This window comes from Danio rerio, chromosome 14 (genome assembly GCF_052040795.2).
Source record: "Danio rerio strain M-AB ecotype USA chromosome 14, GRCz13ab, whole genome shotgun sequence".
Taxonomy (NCBI): Eukaryota; Metazoa; Chordata; class Actinopteri; order Cypriniformes; family Danionidae; genus Danio; species Danio rerio.
This window is the reverse complement of record NC_141034.1, coordinates 19,011,500-19,035,551: the sequence shown is the minus strand read 5'-3', so window position 1 is coordinate 19,035,551 and position 24,052 is coordinate 19,011,500. Positions and strand designations below refer to the sequence as shown.

Below are 24,052 nucleotides of genomic sequence, written 5' to 3'. Positions count from 1 at the left end.
TGACGTCAATACCAAACGTCAGGCCAACAACAATGTCCAATCTCCATCCAAAAATCAACCAAATATTAACATCTGATGATGTTGCAGCTTGGCATTGTGTGAACGTTACCACTGTAACGTCTATTAGACGTTGGATTTTGGTTGTCATACCTGATGAATAAATGAAATCAATATGACATTGGTTTAAGATGTTGGCTCGAAGTTGGATTAGGGTTACTTTCCAGCACAACCTAATATCAACTAAATATCATTGTCATTTGATGTCTTTATTGGACGTCACGAAATAAAGATCACGATTTTCTCCCCATTCTATAGATGTAAATTAAAGGTTAATATGAGTTTGCAATTATTATTGTTTTTTCTCAAACAGATGTTAAAACAACAATAATATTATGTGTAGGTCTACTGGTTCCAATAAATAATTCTATTCTACTTATAATAATTCTGATGTTGAATTATTATGTTTGAGATATGTGCTTGCAATCTGTCATTGACAACATTATTAGAACATTTATCCACTAGTAAAATCAGACATGTCATTATCAAATTCCCTCCTAGATAACATTCCACAATATATAGGCTAGAGTAGGTATACTGACACTGTAAACATTAATTTTCATGCACAACTGTGTGTTCGCTATGAAAGAAAAAACATCAAATGCTTGTCACAATCATAATTCTAAAATGAAATATGATTATTTTAATGATCTGCATGCTTAAGGTTTGTTTCACTGCTAAGTGCTGTTCATACTTCAAGAGCGTCTATCAAACGATCACTCTGTGCCACAAACTGAATATTATTTACAACTTTATTACATGTTATTCACAGCCTATGCAGGTTCTGTTCACTAACACGTGAACAGAACCTGCGTGTGCGCGTCTATCATTAAATAAGGCGTGCGCCCACCCTCTCTGTGGTAACAGCTCATGTCACATGTGATTTCCCTGCAGCGAATGCATCATTATTTGAAGACAAAATTACATTTTTGGGTGAATTATACCTAATAAATACAGTATGTGACTCTTTCAACATCATTTGGAGGTGTCCATGTCGCTGAGAGACGCATGTAAAACAATGAAAAGTGTTTCGTGCGGCCGCCTTTGCTTCTCTACTGAACTTGAAAATATGATTGGCAGAATCATGGAGATACTCGTCTAGGGGGTCGAATCGAAAAAGCTATCTTTTTTCCGATTAATCATTCAGCTCTACCGGCTAGACAATAAATTTTGGTTACCTGATGTCACAACCTAAATCTAACCTAATATTAACATCTTATGCCATTGTGTGCCTGCTGGGCTTAGCATTGTTTTTCAGATAAACAAGAATGTTCACTTAGCATGTTTCTTAAATATCTGCAAACATATTATGGTACTTTTATGCTTTAGAAGAGTCAAAACCTTACATACAGCACCTTTAAATGACACACTGAAAAAAAATGCTGGGTTTCACGCAAACTATTTGTGTAAGGACAACATGAAGGAATTAAGTTAACTTATTAGTATTTACAAATTGAGTGGATTGAACATAAAATATTTAAGTTGTCCCTAGAAAGAACTCAATAATTGTGTTGTTTCAACTTATAAGTAGTTTAAACAAACAGCAAACATCATTTTTTTTTTTTTGAGTGCATGGTATGACTTGGTTGTATTTACTGCATTAGAATGGTTTACAGCAGGGGTTCCTGCAGGGTTTAGCTCCAAACTTGCCTCAAAACACCTGCCTGGATGTTTCAAGTATACCTAGTATGACCTTGATTAGCTTGTTCGGTTGTGTTTGATTAGGGTTGGAGCTAAAATCTGCAGGACACCGGCCCTCCAGGAACAAGTTTGGTGAACCCTTGTTTACAGGGTCTCAGGATCTCAGAATTGCTTCAAAATCATAATTAATGGTGTTTTTTTTTTATTAAATTTTGCCATAGGTCTACTGAGAGAGTTAGGACTAGGGTCATATACTGTATTAAATACACGAAGGCTATATGGAGTGTCCCTGTAAACCATGTATACAAGTATGTGTGTGTATGTGTCTGTCTTTGAATAGAGGTACAAGAAAAGGCTTTCAACTTTCAGATCTCTTTTAATGTGTATAAATGCGTGGCAATATGTGAACGTCTAGACAAAACATCTTTATATAAAGCTTATTTGTAAAAGTTTCTGAAAGACCTCATTCATGCACAACGTTCCACACGAGGGCTCTTCATGGTGCAGTTTTGAATGTGCAGTCTTGTGTGTGTAGGAAGATGTCTGATTGAGAATAAGCTTCAGTAATCAGATGACACCACAGACCTCCATGGGAATTATGAGAACATTCCCACTGTTACACTGCATCATATTTTCTTTCTTATTTGTATATTTTCATTCACAAAATATGATCACTCGCGCACACTTTAACTCATTTGTCAAGATGTCATCGCCACATTGTGCCCAAATCAATACAGTGTGGAAAAAAGTCAAGGCAATAAATGTAATTCAGTATAAAAACGGAAAATGGTGAAGAATTAATTTGTAAATCCAAAGAAACTGTCACAAGTATATCAAGTTGCATTTCAGCAATTTGATATTAACCTTTGTCAAGCATTTTTTCTCAGCTTAAGTATGCTACAATGGGTAACTTTTTGTACAAGCCTACTATTTATTATTATGCCAATTAAAATGTTTATAAAAATCTGTCTATTTATTATCAGCCACATCCAGTAATGATTACAAATGACTAGGGATGTAATGATTCACCATAAGCCAGTTACAAAAATCAACAAAATGACATATATGTGATGATTCAAATTGGTAGAAATGTTGAACGAATCACATATACATTTTTTGATACATTTTTTAACAGAGGGGGCGCTGTGTTTACAGGCACAAACTCGCTTTACAGCGAGAGAGTAAAATGACAGTGGTGAAGTTTAGTTTAGTTTGTAATCTTCTTCTTCTTTTTATTATTTGTTTTTAAAATAGTAATTTAGTTAAGGCAAAAAATATATTATTTTGCAAAATTGTACAGCATTTCAGAAATAAATTAAAGAGCCCTTAACCTTAAATTTGTTTAAAATATATATATTTTTTAAATCGTGAATCGTGGGATTGGTATCGTGAATTGTATAGAATCATGAGTCAGTTAAATCATTACATTCCTACAAATGATGTCATTTGTTGATTACAAAACACATTTTATGTATTGTATTCTGTATTTTGGATTCAATTTTAAACTGTGCATGACTTCACAAAAATTTAAGATGGAAGAAAAGAAGACTTTGCAGACATTTAAAGATGTCAAAATATTAAATAAAATAAATAAATGAATAATTTAATGTTGATAATATGCAATCATGTTATTAATACTTAAAAAATAACATTTAATCTAATTATAGGAATTTATTTTCTGATTAAATGTATTCAGTGTATATGTAATTCTAATAATTAGTACATACAACTAATTAGGGCTGCACATTCTGCAAATTCTAAAATAGTGATTTTTTTTATTCTGTGACATATAATGCGATATGAATACAATTTCACTAGTCGAGTTGAATTACTATTTGGATGCATCATTTTAGATTGTATAATTTTAGATTGATTGGGCTGATTCTTTAGGAGAGTGTATATGCATAAAATACAAGAAACAATCTACAAGCACAGACATATTCAATAAAGAAAAAGATACTAATTAAATAAACAGTGTTTGATTGTTTTCAAGGAGCCAAACTGTATTCTGGTATACAGTAATTAAATAATCAAATGTAAAATTATTTGCATAGTCTTTGTTTTATAAACAATTTATTAAAATTGATCATTATTAATTTGTCAGAGTTACAGATGAATCAGAATTATTAGCAGAATTATTATTAGTACAGTTGAATCAGAATTATTAGCCCCATAATTAAGTAAAATTTCTTATGCCTGAATGCTTTTAAAACCCTCACATATCCATAGACCCCAAAAAACACTTGCAAAATGATAAATAATAATTCAGACTCAGCATTGTGTATAATTACGATATCACTATTGCGAATAATCACATTACAATAACGATGCTGAATTTGCTGAAACGATATATTGTGCATCCCTACTAATAATCTATACTGAATTTAATATTAAAATACTTTCCTAGTTTACAGAATATACAATAAAAAATACTATTACAATTTGAAGCTACATCAGTTTGAAAACCCATGATTTACAGTAGCTATAAAAAGTCACAAATGAACACATAAAAGCTAAAAATACATAAAAACTTTATTTTCAAACTTTTCACTTTCTCAGAACTTCAAAACTGCTCTATAAACATCCATCATTGAATGACACAGCCATTATTAATGAAAGCAGCAAAACGGCAGATAAACACTGCTCGGTCTCTTTGTGGAGCTCATTTCCCAGTCAAATTATGTACAGACTGAAAGCAGAAACTGGAAAGACGAGTGAAAGCAAGACAAGAGGAAAAGAGTTCATATTTCATAACTCAACTCAAATGCTTGATTACTTGTATCATTGTCAACATGTAAGGTATATTATTATTCTGTCAATCATATTTTCAAGTTCAGGAGAGAAGCAATGGTTGCCGCACAAGTCTTTACATTGTTTTACATGCCTTGTTCAGCAACGTGGACACCTCCAAATGGTGTTGAAAGAGTCACATGCTGTATTTATAAGATATAATTCACCCCAAAAATGTAATTTCTGTCTTCATGTAATGTATTTGCGACCGAAAAATCACACGTGAAGTGAGCTGACCGTCTGAATAAAGCGCGCACCTCTGAATGAAGTCCACTTTAGTGAACAGAACCTGCATAAGCTGAGAATAACAGGTAATACAGTTGTAAATAACATTCAGTTTGTGGTACAGCGTGATCGTTTGGGAGCCGCGCGGGAAGTATGAACCGCTCTTAGCAGTGAAAATGAAACCGAAAGTGCACACAGTGTTGCCAGATGTAGCTGACTGATTCCAGCCAATCTACAACCCACTGAAATGCAAAAATACCCACCCAGTCTTCTGTATTCACGAAACTTGTCAGTGACAGATTTTAACCAGGAAATTACAGATTGTAAGCGTATGTCTCAAACACAATAATTCAACATCAGAATTATCATCAGCATTAATGACCAGGACAAATCTGAAGTCTGTTCAAGTGCGCCATTCCAAGTACTGTATATACAAAATTGAGCGTTTTAACCAACAGCAGACCTACACAAAGCCTATTGCTGTTTTACCACATGTTTGAGAATAACAATAATAATTGCCTACTCATATTAACCTTTATTTATACCTACAGAATCGTGAGAAAATCGTGGTCTTTATTTTAAGCAAAAAATAAATAAATAAATAAATCAAAATCCTCATTTTAGCCAGAATTGTGCAGCTCTATCTTACAATATGTCTGATAATATTTTTTCTTCAGAAGAAAAGTCTTACTTGTTTTATTTTGGCTAGAATAAAAGCAGTTTAAAACAAAAGCAGTTTAACAAAAGCTGTTAATTCTGCTTTTGACTCACAGAAAGTAGTCATCACGGTTAAAACAACTTCAACTTCAAAGTCTTATTATTCATGTTACAAATGATACATTTATCACAGAAGTATTGAGATTTTGGATATAAATCACTGATGATTTATTAAAAATTAAAAAAACTGAAAAATCACATGCACATAAGTATTCACAGCCTTTAGCGTGAAGCTCTAAGTTGAGCTCAGGTACATTCTGTTTCCAATGATCATTCTTGAGATGTTTCAGCAGCTTAATTGGAGTTCACCTGTGGTAAATTCAGTTGATTGCACATGATTTAAAGAGGCATACTCTCACGGTTGCAGGTTTGTGCGCTTTTCCGGTGTGTCTATTTGGTTATATGGGTTTGTTTTGTTTTTGTTGTCCACGTGTATTTGTTATGGTCACTTGCTATGACAGCTATGACGCTAGCTGAGGCTCATTATCGTGCCTATATCTGGACACATTTCTATGGCTTCGTCTGAAACCACATTTTCCATACTATATAGTTTGCTAAAATCCGTATGTGAGCCAAGTAGTATGTCCGAATTCATAGAATTCGAAAATCAGTATGCAAGAAGTACCCGTATGACTTACTACTTCCGGCGAGATTCTGGAGTGCCCATCGCATGCATGCTGCGTTATCCCATGATGCCCCGCAAGCGAATTCATGAATGGGAGTAAATCGACGCAATTGACGCAGGTAGGTCACGTGACCATGACAAAATGGCGGATGTAGTACGTTCGAATTCCATTCATACTTTTTACATTCATACTGTATAGAACGTACTTTTCTAACGGCCTTGTAGTACGTTTAAATTCAAATGCAGTACCTACTGAGTAGTAGGCGGTTTCAGACGCAGCCTCAGTTTTTTTTGTCAGTTCGTTACATGTGCTTATGTGTGTGTTTGTCTGTGCTCAGGACCATGAGGAGAGACCACTGGACCCTGTTCTCCTGCCTGATTCCTGCCCTGTTTTCTTCTTTTCCTAGCACCACACTTATTTCTTGTTAGTTATTTTGACTGTGTCAAATAAACTCTTTTCACTTCCGCCTGGATCCTCTCCGAACATTATTTAATTTTGACAGCAACCACCTGTCTATATATACGGTACCAGGGTTGACAGTGCATGTCAAAGCACAAGCCAAGCATGAAGACAAAGGAATTGTCTGTAAACCTCCAAGACTGGATTGTCTCGGGGCACAAGGCTGGGGAACGTTACAGATATCAAGAGGTGACAGGGCCTATGACATTAATATATCTAGGGTCCTTCCTCCTCTGAATGACTATTATTGTTGGCAAATGAAAACATATATGGCAAATAAGCATGTTGTGTGTGTAGCACAAAAGTTACTCTTTCAAGTTTAATACTTTACACAACTAGCTTAAAGATTGGCTGAAATCCCACTACAAAGAATAACTAGTAGTCATGCTAGCCTTAGCAAACTACTGGTTTACTGGGCGGTGGTTGAGTGTTTACTCTGTCAGTGAGAGTGAGAGCATGTATAAGTATGCATGACTGTGGTACACACTCTAGCAGCAGTTTCCCGTGTTAAGCAAAAAGAGTCCAGCTCCCATGAGTACATCGCTTCTGTCCCATTTAAAACACCCCCAAACACACACACACACACACCTCTTGGATGCACATCTCTGTCTCTAAAGCTATGTCCCACTTACTACCTTTACCCTTGAAACAGGAGAGTGTTTTATTTCAAGCATCTGTGTGTGATCACGACTCTTCTGTGCTTTATCTGTGTAAAGACTACTTGATCCTTTCAATCAAACATTACAAGGAAGTCAAACCTGTATATATACACAAATATGGTATATGAGGACATTACCAGATCAGATACACACAAAAATACAAAATAAAAAGTTTGGGTTAACTTAAATGATGATGACAGAAATCTTTACTCAATAATAATAATAATAATGACAATAATTATAATTATAATAATAATAATAAAACTGTACTTGAAAAAAATGGTTTATACTTGTTTTAAAAAAGTGAATTGTTTTAATTTCAATTCAATAAATTTTCACTAATTACTTTTTATACCTCTTTTTTTGTGATGTCACAGTCACCAGCCTGATTGCCCACACTAAATGGCACTCCACACATCACCTCCGCCACTCACCAGGACTACTGTACAATGCCCATTATACTTCAAATAGTCAATCACTCATTGACAGCTGATACACATCACCTTGATTATCACTGCATCTGTCCACTATGATCTGGTTTAACCTTTAAATGCACTTAGTTTTGTGAGATTGAAGCACATTTCGCAGGAATGTTGGTAAATCTGTATTTCAGCAGACATTCGCGCCACGTTAACCAATCATGAGCTTGCTCTAGTAGGGGCGTAATTATTACGTAGCACCTGTTGATGGTGTCCTGGGGGGAAATTCTCCTGCCGACACCAGACAACAGTTCCGCCAATCTGACACGCAAATGAATCGAGTAAACTCAAAATGTTCACATGTCTATTTACCCACGAATAGCACGATTTATCCATGCATGCCACATCTGGTGTGAACACAGCATCAAAACTAATCCGAAATTTGTTTAGGGATTCGCCACTGTGGGCAATCTTAATGAAACGGCAAGATTGTGGATCTTACACTGATTGCCATTGGCCCCAAGTGGAGAACCACTGAAATTTTAAAACATATAGAAAATAACTAGTCATGAAAAGGGAGGCCAACTATCCCTAGAGCTCTCCAATATGCTGTATTTAGGTGAATTTCGAGTCTTATTTATTCTGCACTATTAGACTATCACAACTCTTCACTGCAATTACTTTTATGATTCAAAATGTGCAGCAAAGAGATTTGGAATATAGTTTTAATGAGAATCAGTGGAAGACTATATGCAGAACATTCTCATTCCCCTTACCAAAAACAAAGTAGTTGAACAAAATTACAAATGTATGCATAGGATGTATTTAACTCCACTTCATTTGAGCAAAATGTACTCCAATGTATCATCCAAGTGTCACAGATGTAAAACCTATTCAGGATCAATCATGCATATTTTTTGCCAATGAAAGCTAAAACTTTTCTGAAAAGTAGTACAAGAACTCACAGACAAAGCTTTGCAAACTCCATTGGACAACACATCATCACTATAAATCTTTGGTACAGAATTGAAAAAGACACTTGATCCCACTTCTACAAAGAGACTCGGCATCATTTCCCACCTAGCAAAAAAAATAGCATTTTGCTCAACTGGAACCAACAAAGGCCTCCAACATTTGAACTGTTCATACAACTCTTGAAGGAAACAACGCACTTGGAACAATATACATACTACTTTAGAAACAAAGGGGATGTCATTCAAAAAGTATGGATGCCTCTAATGAACCTCTGACTCTCTGACCACCTCAGATGCATTTACATAATAAGTCTGACTTTACTCAATCACAGCAAAACTTTATTTGTCTATTATGACTTTTGTAATCTGTTTTTTTATTATTCATTTATTTATTTATTTGTATGAGTCGTGCTGCTATCCTTGTGTCTACTGGTAATCCTTGTCTTTTCTTTTTTTCCTTCTTCTTTTTTTGTTTGCATGTTAATTAAAACCAATAAAGAATTTTAAAAAATATTTAGAAACAGTTCTGACATAATGAACTTGAACTTCACTTTCTCACTTTCCTTCGGCTTGTTTTGTCAGGCATATGTTTTATGCGGTGGATGCCCTTCCAGCCAAAACCCAGCACTGAGAGTACACTCATGTGCCCCCAGTCCTGGGAAACACCCATACACTCAAGTTGAACTTCTGAATGTTTACTAAAATCATGTGATCTTGCAAATTTGATATTAGCTTTGAACACAACAATGGACCTAGAGGTCCACTTATTTGGATTAACTTCAGGCATTTTTGAGTACTAGGCTTAAGAAAGAAACACATTTTTTCAGATCTAAATAATATCTTCTGATATAAATTATATGAACAACTATTATCCTGATTTCATTATGCTAAACAATGTAAATTGCTAACATTTTTTATTGTAAAGCAGAGTTACACACTAAAGCAAAACATCCAACTTTAAAATGACATGAATTAATTAGGCTGACAATTATGTAATCTATTTTTATATCTACTCCTAAATCTGTCTTAAGCTTCAATTACTGCTTGGTCAACTAATTAATTTGTTTTTTTAAGATAGATCCATCAGAAAAACTCCTGCACAAACACACATGCACAAACAGAGCCCATAGCCAAACCATCTGAAAGGATCATGACAGACAATGCCATTAAAGACTGAACAAACCTCTCTCATTTTCCAAAACAGCTCCGGGGAAAGTCTCCATCCTCTCCTATAAAGTCCTGCCCCTTTGAGTGGCATCACACCAGTCAGTAAAGTAATACACACATACCATCATGCCACGTGATTCTCCCCACAGGCTCCTTCAGATTGGCACTGGGCCCACATGGATACATTCACACCCAAACTAACAAATTAAACAGAAGAAGTTTTGAAGTTAATTCATTATTGGCAGGAGAAGTGCTTTACTCAGTCAAGTTGTTGCCTGACTTTTAATACCCTCCATATGTTTGTTTGCAAATATTGCTTTAATAAAATCCCAAAAATCAATTTTTTTATTAATAATCTTCCATCAGTAATGTCATGGAAATCCCTCTTCACTCTTAGGTGATTTGGCCAATCATAATGTTGACATTCTGTGTCTATCAGCTATTTTGTCCAACAAACAAAACTGTCAGACGGCATAATTTAGTTTAAGAAGATGTGATGTGACAAAATAACCAGTAAACCATTTGAGGACTTGGGAGTTTCTGAAAATCTTATTGTTGCTTAACTTGCTTTATAGTTTTGTCTTTATGTGTAAGTCATTTAGTCATTTAATTGAAAAAAAAAAAATTTGAACACAAGCTTACAACACAATGAAATAAGATCACAGCATGACAAAAAAAAAACAATCATAATCTCTCAACACAATGGCTGCTACTCAATACCAAAAATACAGAGCACAGACTTGCGTTCTCGTGAAGAGTGGTCTTGTCAAGCTACCTCGAAAGAAAATCTTGAAAGATCAGAATATATTTAAGAAAAACTTCTGAGATAAACAACTTATAACTCTGAACTGTAAATGATGTTGAATATAAAATGCTGTGCTTCCCACCTCTTTTATTAAGCCGAATGACTTCTTGTACTTGGAAAACTGCATTCGATTAAGAATACATCAGAGTTCTGTCACTGGTCCTCAAAGGTACACCCTAAATATAATCCTAACCTAACCCTAACAGATGCTACAGATGTGATGTCTAAATGTTTTAATGACATTATTTGTAAGACACGCAATTCATCCCTTACATATGCTAATACTCCTGTGATCGCTTATACCGCTATTTGAAATTAGTAGAAATGTAAGAACCGTCAGAGATGTCTTCGACAAAGAATTCAAAGAGGTCAAGGATGATGTACTAAAGTGGGTCAGTTTTCTGCTGACAATAAAGGAAACAATAGTCCAGATGGTACTGCTAAACAACTATTACAACCTTAAAGCTGAGAGGTGTGGGAGCGCTATCTTCAGAAGATGTTCTTTGCAATCTAGGAGCTATGGTAGTTGCCAGATCGGATATGGTTGCGGACGGAAGTTAATGAGAATTGTTTATACTGTTTATTAAATGTCCTATTCAATGTATTAAATTAACATCTACCCCAACCCTAAACCAAACCGTCACAGTAAAGTAAAAACAGTAGTTGTACCGAATATTATTTATGCTATCTATTAAATTACCCAATACATTGTGTTTTTTTAACACCTACCCCCACCCCAAACCTAATCCCAACCATTACAATACTTTAAAAATATGAATTATTGTTATACAGTGTCATATAAAAATGCTGCTATATTGATGTACACAACACACTTCCCGTCGGCCGCGTATCTGATCTAGGCTTTACCAGGAGCTATGACCTTGGAGTACAAGACCCCTAGAAGAGAGCCCAAATGCTTATATACTAAAATAAATGCTTGGCTACGTTTTTTAATCAAGTGTATTACCCTAGAGAGTAGTTACTCAGTTGTAGAGAACCAAAAGGAATTTCTTCTCTCTATTAAATTTTTGAGATATACTCAAGAATATCGAAACATTGATAACTTAAACATTCAAGGCACAACTGTATTCAAGGGCTTAAATATGGTATAAAAGGATGGAACAGACAGAGCAGCAGCGCACTGAGATTTCTGTATACTTTAAATCTTAGGCCTTTTATTCTCAACGCAGAATAACGTAAAGGATTTTTGTTCTTGTATATTTTCATTGGATTTATTTTATTGGTTAAAGTCTATTTTTATTCACGTTCTTCCGGAGTGGACATTGGCTTCATTTGCAGTACCTATCAAGATACCTTTTGGTAAGGTATGAATTAGGGCTGCACAATATATTGCTTCAGCATCAACATAGCAATGTGCACATCTGCAATAGTCACATAAGCAACGTACAGACTGAAATATTGTTGACCAGGAGTCAAAGAACACATGCGATTTGTTGAAATTGCATGTGTTTTGGGGTTTTAAGGCCCGTGACTGAGCATTTCAAGAGCGTTTAAAACATTTGAGCACAAAAAAAAATTATGTTTGGAGGTGCACATTTATTTTTATTTAATTTCAATTTAAATTTATTTAATTTATAAAGAACTGATACGATTTTTGCAACAACAAAAAAGTGTTTCTTACTAAAATTTTTGTCTTGTTTCTAGTCCAAATCTCTACATTTCAAAGTAAAAACAAGATTATTTTTCATACCACATTGGCAGATAACTTTGCTTCTTTTAGGAAAAAAAAAATATGAAGGTAAAAACAAAACAATATTTTTACTTGATCTAAGAATCTATGTATATTTTGACTAAAAACAGAACAAAGCAAAGGAAGATTTGCAATTTTTGTCATTTTGTGCATTGTGATTATTGCATTTTTGTATCTAATTACTGTCAGACGCCCCAGAAAACCGCCAGTGCTATTCAATCAATTAATTTTTTTTTATTTACTGCAGAAAAATAAAATATCGCAATATGCAGCTCTAGTATGAATCGAATTCCTTTTTTCTCGTTTATTTATGCTTTTGAATTGCACTATGGGACTTTGTTAAACAGCAGAGTTGAATTTTCCACATCAAAAGTCGACAGAGCAGAGATCAAGGTCTCATATTGCAATTCGCAACCTTAAATAAATGAAAAATACTTGTGAATCACAAAACACAGAAACTGTTAATTAATCGATTTCTGTACAGTGTGGTTAAAATATTGCTTCTTTATGAGAATCAGGGCATACATTTTATAAGCAGTTGACTAAATAATGAAAGAAGTCTTTAGGCACGAGGGGAGGGGTTAAAAAAGACTTGTCAATGATGTCAGCAAAAAAGAAAAGCTGTTTAAAAGCTAAAGCTAATTATTGCATATTGACATCAGAGGAGATAAAACATCACAAAATGTAACAGCCTCGGCAAAAACAAGTGCCAACATAAATTCCCTGCAGTATTTATGGACCACTAAAATGCCCTAAGCATCATTCATTTTAAAAATCTATTAGTCATCAACTTATTTTTGCAATGCGCAAGCAACACTTAACACCTTTAAATAACAACCATAATTATGTATTGTTTACTTTTTTTTATTTATCTTTTTGTGTGTGCTGTTTACTCCACCCATGCAAGTGGGATTTAAGTTATACATTTATTGTATAATTACCAAGCTTTCTGCCAGTTTTGGGCTAATTATCTGATGTCCTGTAATGTCTATGTAGTGATAAATTGTGCAAAGTCACTATTTTATGTACCTTTCTTATTTTTTTTTCTGTAAAATACTGCTTTTTAATGAATCTTGAACTGATATGTTTGGTTTGATTCCTTTTTGTCTATTTTTTCTTAAAGTCCATGTTGTAAAGTAACAAATTACAAATACTCAAACTACTGTAACTAGTTTTTTTCTCAGGAATTGTAATTTACTAAATAAGTTTAAAATGTGTACTTTTACTTGAGTACATTTTTAGTGCTGTATTGCTACTTTTACTCCACTAGTTTCCTTTCACCTGCTGTCGCTACTGTCTATCGGGATTAGAAAAATCTGTCCTGTGATTCCTGTCCAATCAAATTGCACATAGAAGATAAATCGCATCATAATGAACCACCTCAAGACGGGGGTGATTTATAATTGCAACAAAGTGTTTAGAAGCATTAAAAGTGTTCAAAAGAAGATGTTTAATATCTTTACAAACATTGACGCAGAGACTGTTTAGATGCATGTAACTGATGAGAAGATGACTGTGTGATGTTGACTGTATGATGACCGAAATGGCCTTAAACAGCAGGCACATGACGTCAACATGGTGTCAGACTGATGTTGTACCACAACGTCTTGGGAACGTTGCATTTTGTTTTGAAATAAAAATCAGTTTAACGCCAGGCCGACGACAATGTCCAACATCCAACCTAAAAATTAACGTCTATTGATGTCACAGCTTGATGTTGCTTGGACATTACCACGATGATGTCTATCAGACGTTGGATTTTGGTTGCCATACCTGACGAATAAATCTCAGTATTTTACGTCAATATAACGTTGGTTTAAAATGTTGGCTCACCATTGGGTTTTCGTCCCTTTCCAACACAACCTAAAACCAACCAATTATCAACATCGTTTGACGTTGTTATTGGACATCAAAATAAGATTGTCCTTAGACGCTGGCTAGACATTAAATTTTGGTCACCTGACGTCACAACCAAAATCTAACCTAATATTAATCTTAATGACGTTGTGTGCCTGCTGGGCAATAACTAAATGCACTACAGAATGTTACGTTTACACACATCTACAAATTACATACTCACTACTCACGAGTACTTTTGAAAAATCTACATTTTACTCATACTTTGAGTAATATTCACAACAGATACTTTGACTGTACTTGCACTAAATTTTTAGGCAAGTAATGATACTTTTACTTAAAGTATGATTTTTCCTAACTCTTTCCACCACTGCTTAAAGTTATGCAAGTTAAGTCTACACACCAAGAAAAGAGGGTTACTTTTCATTTAGACACTGACAGAACCTTTTGTACTTTTCATACTGTATGTCATCAACATCATAATTCACATGAACTTTGTTGCTGTCAAAAAGACAATCTCTTAATGTATCCACAAAAATCTTTAGTTTTGGGATAAGTATTATGGGATTCATCCAGCACTGAAGAACAGTGTCGGTCAGATCCATTATAAAACAACTTTGATACGTGTAATAACATGTGGAACAAGTTTACATTTGCTTAAGTAGGTTGACATAGGTGCTAGATGAAAAATAACATGAGACACACCTTATCCCTACGCTGTGAAAACACACCAGTTTCGTACAAAAATCACAGGAGCCCCACACAATGGACACAAAAGCTTTGCTACACTGAGCTCCGCTTACAAAAGCCTCTAGCTGAGGTGTGTGCTTTTCAATAAACAGTTATTTGGGGCATCTGGCACTGTGGTATGACCATTGCAAGTCAACCTGAATGAAATAGACATTGTTAATGGTCAAAGACAGTTAAGCATTTCAGTATAAGCATTTCTGGAAGCGTTTTCCAGTGTTTTTTTTATTTATTTATTTACGGTTGTGAATTGCATTATGAGGCCTTAATCTCTGCTCGGTTTACTTTTTATGTTGAAAATATCACTCTACTGTGACTTTTATTGAGGTTTTAGGCAGTAGGTAGTGCTGTCGCATCACAGCAAGAAGGTCACTGGATCGCTGGTTCGAACCTCGGCTCAGTTGGTGTTTCTGTGTGGAGTTTGCATGTTCTCCCTGCATTCTCGTGGGTTTCCTTCAGGTGCTCCGGTTTCCCCCACAATCCAAAGACATGGGGTACAGGTGAATTGGATAGGCTAAATTTTATGTAGTGTATGTGTGTGTATGTGTTTGTGTGGATGTTTCCCAGAGACGGGTTGCGGCTGAAAGGGCTTCCGCTGCATAAAAACTTGCAAAATGCAATTCAAAAGCATAAATAAATTGGGGGGAAAAATAAAAACATGAATCACAAAATACAGTCTAAACTGCTAATTTACAGATATTTATTTTTAAGTGTATATTGCAAGAGTTTGAGTTACATTGTTCTGTTGAATTGCTTAAAAATGCACCATATAGTTTCATAGATTCATCCACAACCAATCTACCCTGCCAATGAATAGCTACTTTATCTAGGTAATAAATTGTACTCCTCTTTCTAAATGAACCCGACTATTACAACAAACAAATATGATAACATTCTAAAATTAACTAACATCAAATAGCTATGAGAGTTATTGTGAGCCACACATTAGTCTAAAGGTAAAACCATGTACAGTATACATGCAGAGCAGAGCAAAGTGAATGCTCATTATTTCTGGTGACATGCTATAATTCTCTATTTATTTATTTAAATGCCTTATTTTATAATTACGTAAAAACTTTTTCTCAAGTCTCTTTCCATCCAGTAAACAACTGATGAACAGAATTAAGCCAACAACCTTTATCTCATAGGAATAGTTCACCCAAAAATTAACATTTCAGACCATATAAGCCTTTTTTAATTGGACTTTTTCTGTAGTGGAACATTAAAGATGCTCTTTTACTGGTACCATGACTCTTAGTGATGAATGAACAGCAGTCAACAGCTACTGAACAACTATACAGATACAATAATAAAAAACCCATGGTAAATGAAGATTAATACCTGTGGTTTATGACAATGCATCAAGGTCTCATGAATAGGCCCACACGGAATCTGTGCGCGCAGAATTCCGCAGTTTTTTCGATAATTCAGATAATTCTGTTTATTTACTTGAGTAAATGTGTGTAAATCTAAATTTATTTAGTTTTTTAATTAACTACAGTAATATTTTTTGCCTAATATGAAAATGTTCATCTCATTTATGTACAATGCAGTTTGAAAAGTAATATTTTCTGTCTTTTAGTAGATACACGAGACTTGCTTTGTTTACCAAATAAAGTGAATCTAATTTGATTTGCAATTTAAACAATAAATAAGTCAAAAAGGTATTATTTTTTATTTCACGTTTAAGGTTTTAGTTATTACACTCGCAAAATATTTTTGCAGAAATCCGCAAAAAGCAAAAAACGTCCGCAGATTCCTTCTGGCCATGCTCATGACTTGAAACAATCAGTCTGTGCAAAAGATGGAAGACTATTTACAATTACCTTTAATCTGCAAACTTCCTGATGCATTTGTGTGGTGGCAAATTTACACTTGAGCTAGTGCTATTTGTAACATTTAGAATAATAAGCAATTTTTTTCTTTACAACAAGTGTCCTCTTTCTCCACTATAAACAAACAGTGAATAAACTCTAGAGAGTATGATTGTGAGCATACGGCATGACAATATGGGTGCCAAGACTGTAAACTAAAAGTAATAATGTGTTAATAACATAAAATTTTTGCACAGACTTATTGTTTCACTTCATAAAACCTCAATTTATCAACAACTGCCCAGGGTACTAATTTGGTTTGTTTGTTAATTTAATCTCAGTGTTCTGGTAGCTAAAGTCGCAAGCTAAAGCTAAAGTCTCTTTTTATGAATCAGCATAAATTCAGCTAATAATCTTAACCCCCGAAAAATACTTTATCGTTTAAACTCCCTCAAGTGCTTAAAATTTTTACGTGTAAATTTCTTCTTTTAAACACACACACACACAAAAAAAAAACTTTTATTTTAAAGAATGCCAGTTGCTGCAACCCATTAGACCTACATAGTAAAAAAAAATGGTTATGGAAGTCAGTGGGTTAACAACAGGAAAATGAAAATCAAATAGGTTTTGAACAAGTTAAAGGTTTCATTTATGGCTGAACTACTGTATCCCCTACATTTCTAAAACAATTATGGCCTAAGTGTGAGTATATTAACAGCAAGTTTTCATTTTTGGGAGAACTATACCTTTAAATTCCGAATTATATCAAGTATAATCTTACAAAATGAATTATTCAGCACACAAGGTCAAAAACAAACAAACAAACAAATCCTGTGGGAATGCCAACATAATGTAATTTCTACATTCATTTAGAATCATTCCTAAAGGGATCAACAACTTCAAAAATCCAACTGGATTTAAACTAATTCTGAAATAATTATCTGGGATAAATAAAACAGGAATTCAGCTAAATCAGTAAGGGCTTTTTCGTTATTCTTACCTGATGTCCTGACATGTTTGTTGTCATTATGAGTAATTCGGCAGTATTAAAGGAATTCCACTGATACTTTAGGATTAAACCTCCAATGTATATAAATATGTCAACAAAACAAAACTGAACCTAATTCCAGTGTATTTATTTTAACTCTAAAATCAACATTGCTAGATGACACCTTGGTACACAACAACAAGCCAATTGATTAAACTGACATTCTGAGGCACTGTTGTATTACTGAACTTCGACCTTCCTCGAGGATTCTAATTTGATCCCATTATGAGTGGTAGCCATTCCATTGACATTCCTTCCTGTTTTCTTTAAGCCACATGACAGCTAATTATGTCAACAGGTGACACTTATATCCATAAACAGCATCAATCCACACAGCAGACAGCAGGTACATGCTCGTGTCCTGTTAAACCTGACACAAATCTTGCAAAGCTCCAGCACGCGCACGCATCATACATGGTATTCCTAAATAACGCAGTGTCATGACGTCACGCACCTCTATCCATCTCTGCGCCTCACGGACAGCGGGTTCGGGCGCCGGTTCGGTCTGATGATGTTGATGGTGATGGTGTTGGTGGTGGTGGTGATGATGAGCCTGCAGAGGAAGATGCCGTCCTGCATCTGAAGCTGGACTCGCCATTTAGAAGTGGTGCCTTAATGTAAGCCCTGTTTACGCCCGATGAGAGACGGAAAGTCACGCAACTCGCCAGGTAAAGTTATTTCAGGACTCTGTGTGTCGTGACGCAGAGCTGCGCTGCTGCCGCACTCGCGGATGAGCTGAGAGACGCAAGAGCGCCGCCGACCCGCTGGTGGGGCTCACGGCAGCCAATCAGAACGCAGCATTGCTTCTTAAGGCGGCCCTTTAGCCAAATCAGCCAATCAGAGGTGAGATTTACTTCCCAGCGCCGCCCTACGCACGCCTACTTTACACACCCTACTCCAATGCCCTAATGTGATAAGAACTTTATTAATTAACACATGTACGGATCAATAGTTGAGATATATTTAAATATTCGAACAGTCCCAGTAGCTGGACACTAATTGATTCATAAAATTGCAATATAAAATGTTTTTTTTTTACAATTTTTTTAATAATATGTTTTTTCTATTTGGAATTATTTATTAAATAAACCTTGTTATTTTGTTGCTGGTAATTGCAGGTATGTTTGTCCATAATTGACACAAAATCAAACATTTTTAGATTAATAATAAATGTATAAATATTTTATATCAATGTATCTCTCTCTTTTTTTTTAAATAAATAATTTATGACACACTCTCACTTTATTGGCTTTCTTCCTACTTTATCAGGGACCCCTAATTTATTATTTTTTTTATTATTATTATCATTATTATTCAATTTTATGTTTTTTTTTCCAAATATAAAATCCTAGCACTCCACATTTGGCTCCCGGTGTTCCCAGGACAGGGCCAGTTAACGAAATCAGTGGCCAATGTCATTCATTTAACCTCTGATTGGATAGTTGGGTTAGATGCTGTAATGCCATCTAGTGGAATTAACTGGCCTTTAAGGTATTAGTCTGCACATCTTAATAAAACGTAAGATTAATAGGCATAATGCTTTCTCTAAATGTGTATGTAAAGTTCACTGCTTGTTTATGTCATTTCTTGCCAATGTTAAGCATTGCATTTTTACCATTGCCAAAGTATCTCATACTTCATAGACATGTGTCCATTTGTTTTGTGATTAAATACACAGATTTTCTGAGTGGATGTGAAAAATTTTCTTAGAAAAAAAACAAACATTGTATTTAAGTTACAACATTTTGATATTTACATTTATTATTTAAATACATGCAAAAATATCTTTCTACAATTTTTTATTATTATGGGAAAGTTTTACATACATAAAAAATAGACTGGATCAAAGGCAATTTTTGTTCATTTCCTTCAAGAGACTAAGGACCAAGTTTGGAGAATACTAATAATAAAAAAGCAAAGAAGACTTGTAATATTCTAAAGGAATATAATATTTTTTTAATTACTGAATGTTTTATGTACACTCTGGCATATAGTTTTGTATATTAATGTATAATTCTGTATTTGTTGTTAATATAAATAAATAAATAAATAAATAAATAAATAAATAAATAAATAAATAAATAAATAAATAAATAAATTTTAAAAACCTCCATATGATGTATTAACTGTTACTTTTCTAAGCGCTGATTAGTGTGAAATCTGTGGACCAATCAGTTGATGTGTTTATAGCCCAAATAAGAAAATCGCTTTCTTTTAGGTTTAGGCACATGCACACATAGGGCTCAACCTGTGCAGTAGGCATGCCCTTTTTAGTCTTGGATAGTAAGTGCCCTTCCAAAATGATCTGACGTGCCCTTGCCACATACTTTTACACAACTTTTACCATTGCCATGTGTACTATTTTATATTTTTCCATTTATAATGCAACCAGAAAGTCTTCATACAGTTAGCTGATGTATTGTAAAGATTGATCACCCATTAGGCTGTGACCATGATGCAGAGCGCTGCAATTAATGGATGTATGGGTGCTAAAATAATATAGTGTACAGTGTGATATGCTATTATGTACATGACAATATGTTCTCATTGCTAAAGGGTCAAATCATATCACCACTGTAATGAACTCAAATTAAGCTGGACTGGACTCTATGTCCTGTCGCTCTCACTGGTAAACCATGATTGATCATGATCTTATCAGAGAATGCTGTTCTTCATCCTATTCTTCATCCTTCTCTTCTTCATGTTACAAATCCTGCTCCTCATTTTGTTTCTCTTTAGGTCCTCCTCGTCATCCTCTGTCTTTCTCTTTCCAGCCTTATTCTTATGCTCTTATTCTCTATTATTGTTTACATACATTTTTTAAAACCAATAGCTTGACTTTTAACTTATTTACAGGCCTTTTCCAAAGCCACGATTGGCTGGTGGTTCATGAGCTATGAGTGAATGTGAGGTACTTTAATGCGTCAATTAGAGAGTTTTAATGTGTTCTTTAAAGAGAAAAAATATATTAATTTGAAAACTGATTGAAAGACTAAGATTTATTGTATAGTTTTGCAGTTTTGGTGTGTGGTTTTGTGTTTGAGGGTCAGGTTTCAGAAATTGTGTAACAAGTAAAATTTTGTGTTTAAGCAATGGAACAAAAGAACTGGTACAGACCTTTAGTTTCTGAAGGTTTTTCATAATTTAACTGAAATTTGTTTTTCAGACGCATAAGTTGACATAGGTGTTATACAATAACATAATTACATTTTGAAAAACACCCAGATATCTTGAAACTCTTGACAAACTAAAGGCAAATCTGTGAAGTTTTTATGCTTACATGAACAGTAGTATGAGTCAAAACTGGGTTTGATTCAATGGGAAATTCCTTTCTGAACAAAATCTATTATCTTTTTTTTAAGGAACATATTACAATATGGTAGAGTAACAGAAAATTGCAAGAGCCAGAATATAGACTGTACCCCAAACACAATAGCCTACATACTTAAAAGAAACACAACAAAAAATGTAATATCGGTATTTAGAAGCATAATCTAATCGTTTTAACAACATTTTTTATTATGTGTTTTTTGTTTTGTTTTGCTTTGCTTTTTATTGAAGAATTCTATTAATCTTTGTGTAACTTACTCCATTGAAATAGCACATTTGTCAGTTAAAACAGTGCTCAGTACATTATTTTGGAGATTCCTGGAGAAATGAGGAATGATATGAATTCAGAATATGGATTAGTGTAAAGATTAAAAAGCATACATCTTTAAATTGATTAGTTTTAAAAGATAAAGTATCAAAAAGAAACGTAGACAAAAAAATGAAGATACCTTTAGGTTGCAAACATTTTGAGCAATAGATTGAATAGATGTAGCACTCTAGCGCCCTCTGAAGGAATTCAAACCTATATTGTCATATTTATACTTTCTCAAAAAATAATACATGAGAATAATAATAAAAATAAATACATAAAGGTATAATAAAAAATAGCATAATGATGATAATAATAATAATTTTCATAAAGCAGTACGTGCTTTTGCCTTGGGGGAAGCAGCCTTGAAGTTTGACCGTGAAGTCACGTGATGAGCTGCAGTAACGTGACTGTCTAAAACAAACGGGAAGTTCGTGATTCACTCTCACACTACAGCTGTTTAAACCTTATTCTTTCAAGAAGAAACGCCGTTGGAAGACGTTCACTGACAACGGCTAAAAGTCAACCTTTGTCGCTGTCGGTGCTCCATTATCGGTGTTTTATCATCCGGTAAGTTTGCAGATCATGGTGGTTGTTTATACTCGTGTTTTGTATGCTGGCTACATGGTTTGATACACGGTTTGCTGTATATCTACATATATAATCTTTTGTTTAATGATTCTGAAGTCATGTATTTTGCTTAGTGCGTTTTATGAGTTTTATAGTTTGAGGGAACGAAAATGAAACATTGTTGTGCTAGCATGCAAATGAAGAGAGAAAATGAGCCATTGTTCTGTAATGAACTGAGGGTTTGTAGTGGATTCAATCATTTAAAGTAGTTTGTCTGATTATGCAGTGCAATTCGTCTAAAGAGAGGAACTTTAGTATTGATTTCAGAGTTTATCAAAGTCAGACTGGATAGAAATTATTTCATTGGGGTAAAGTCACATTCCTCAACTTTTTAAAGTTTACAATTTGTGACATGCTACTTTAAATACTTAAAACATAAATATCATTGCATGTAAGTATGGAAACTTCAAAACAACATTAGTATTATTTAATTAACTGTAAACAATGTTGTACTTTGATAGTCATAGGCTAATATGGTTTTACTATTTAGAATGTCCAAAGAAAATTTCTGAACTTAAGTTTAGAAGGTGAATGTCTGAATGTGCGAATATAAAATCAACTTTACCTCAATAATGATTTCTTGTATAATTGTGCATTCAGTAACCTAACATTTACGTGAATTATTTATTTTTTTTAAACGTGCCCATTTATGTCTATCATCTACTAAAGAAGTTGGTTGTCAAGACCTGTGAAGATGCATGTGATCAAAAAGGAAATCACATGTCTAGATGCCACCTCCACAGTCAAACATGACCCAGAAGGTGTTTGTGAAAAACTAGTTTGATAAATATACTGTTTAAACATTACAAAGGGCACGACTTTTTGTTAAATAAATAAAGCAGAAATGTACAATATGGGTAGTTCACAGATAACATTTTTTTCTATTTCAGATTTCAAGTTTACATGACAGTGTAAGGCAGAGGTGCCCAAACTTTTTCTTATGAAGGGCCAAACTTGACTGAGGATGGCGCCGTGGCCAAAGCTAAATATACCAAACTGTATTACATTAAAGGTGCCCTGGTAACTTCCTAATTTAATAATAATAACACAAACTTTGAAAAAATGCTTTAACTGTAATAATCTTTATATATATATATATATATATATATATATATATATATATATATATATATATATATATATATATATATATATATATATATATACATTTTATAGTTTACTTGCAATAAAACCATAAACAATTTCATTTATAACACAATGGAGTTTAATGTTTTTTTAAGCACAAAAACAAAACAAAAATCATTTAATAGTGAAATGAATGTAGCCATGGGCCAGTATAAGTTTAACACGGTATGATAACATTAGATAAAAAAAAAAAATACCACGGTTTCAGCGTATTGTGATTACTCCTCTAAAATAAGTTATTTTAAATGTCTTAGTAAAAAAAAACAACAACAATTTTTTCCCTATTGAACACAATATATTTTATTTAAGGAAACATTTATAATATTTTAGAACTGTAAACATGTCAGGCTAAATAATTAAAATAAATCATTGACTTCTGCTCTTTTCATTAGTTTCAGAAGAGCATTTATTTACAACACATCAAAAAACCTTACATGTAAACATGCATAACCTTACATATACTTTAGGAACGGTATAACAGAAAATTTGACAGAAACCCTGATTTTGAATCATGGTAAACCTTGAAAACCGTTATCGTCCCATGCATATGTGTCCTAATAGTGTTTTTAGCAACGTGCCACATATATATCTGTCAAGGTCTAAAAAATATTATGTGTTTTAGCGATTCATGACACTTTAAAAATCTGGGAAATTCACATTTAATTGAAACATTAAATTTCAGTTTTTCCTTTTTTTTTTGTAGCTCAGCATTTAAACAAACAAACAAACAAACAAACAAAGGGTTATGTAAAATTAGAAATGACAATCTCTGTTTGAGGGATTAGCCCTAACCTTCCCCACTGTTTGTCCATTTCTTGTGCGATTAGTTGGCAGGCCAAATCAAAGGTTACCTTGGACCAACACTTGCCCGCAGGCACCTAGTTTGGGAATCTCTGGTGTAAGGGAACATGTGAAGCTTA

The 24,052-nt window shown here is 34.0% G+C and overlaps 2 protein-coding genes across 48 annotated transcripts in view; one reads left to right on the top strand and one right to left on the bottom strand.

The window, feature by feature from the left end:
- The window catches only part of limch1b (LIM and calponin homology domains 1b), a 207,495-nt gene extending 188,998 nt beyond the window's left edge, over nucleotides 1-18,497 (bottom strand). For 35 of the 42 annotated variants that reach the window (XR_015507245.1, XR_015507248.1, XR_015507247.1 and 32 more), the window contains exon 1: nucleotides 18,171-18,497. Coding sequence is in view for 31 of the 42 variants with exons in the window: in XM_087281245.1 (XP_087137371.1) it covers nucleotides 18,171-18,314 (144 nt within the window). In the remaining 11 variants the exon portion in view is untranslated. Of the gene's footprint in view, nucleotides 1-17,668; nucleotides 17,866-18,170 lie in introns of those variants that run through there. The other 7 variants (XM_087281249.1, XM_087281254.1, XM_087281253.1 and 4 more) reach the window with 1 other exon arrangement.
- Nucleotides 18,498-21,754: 3,257 nt separating this feature from the next.
- Nucleotides 21,755-24,052, top strand: part of tcirg1b (T cell immune regulator 1, ATPase H+ transporting V0 subunit a3b) — a 33,235-nt gene continuing 30,937 nt past the window's right edge. For all 6 annotated transcript variants that reach the window (NM_001441532.1, NM_001441531.1, NM_213069.2 and 3 more), the window contains exon 1: nucleotides 21,755-21,926. The gene's annotated coding sequence lies outside the window, so the exon portion shown is untranslated. The remainder of the gene's footprint in view (nucleotides 21,927-24,052) is intronic.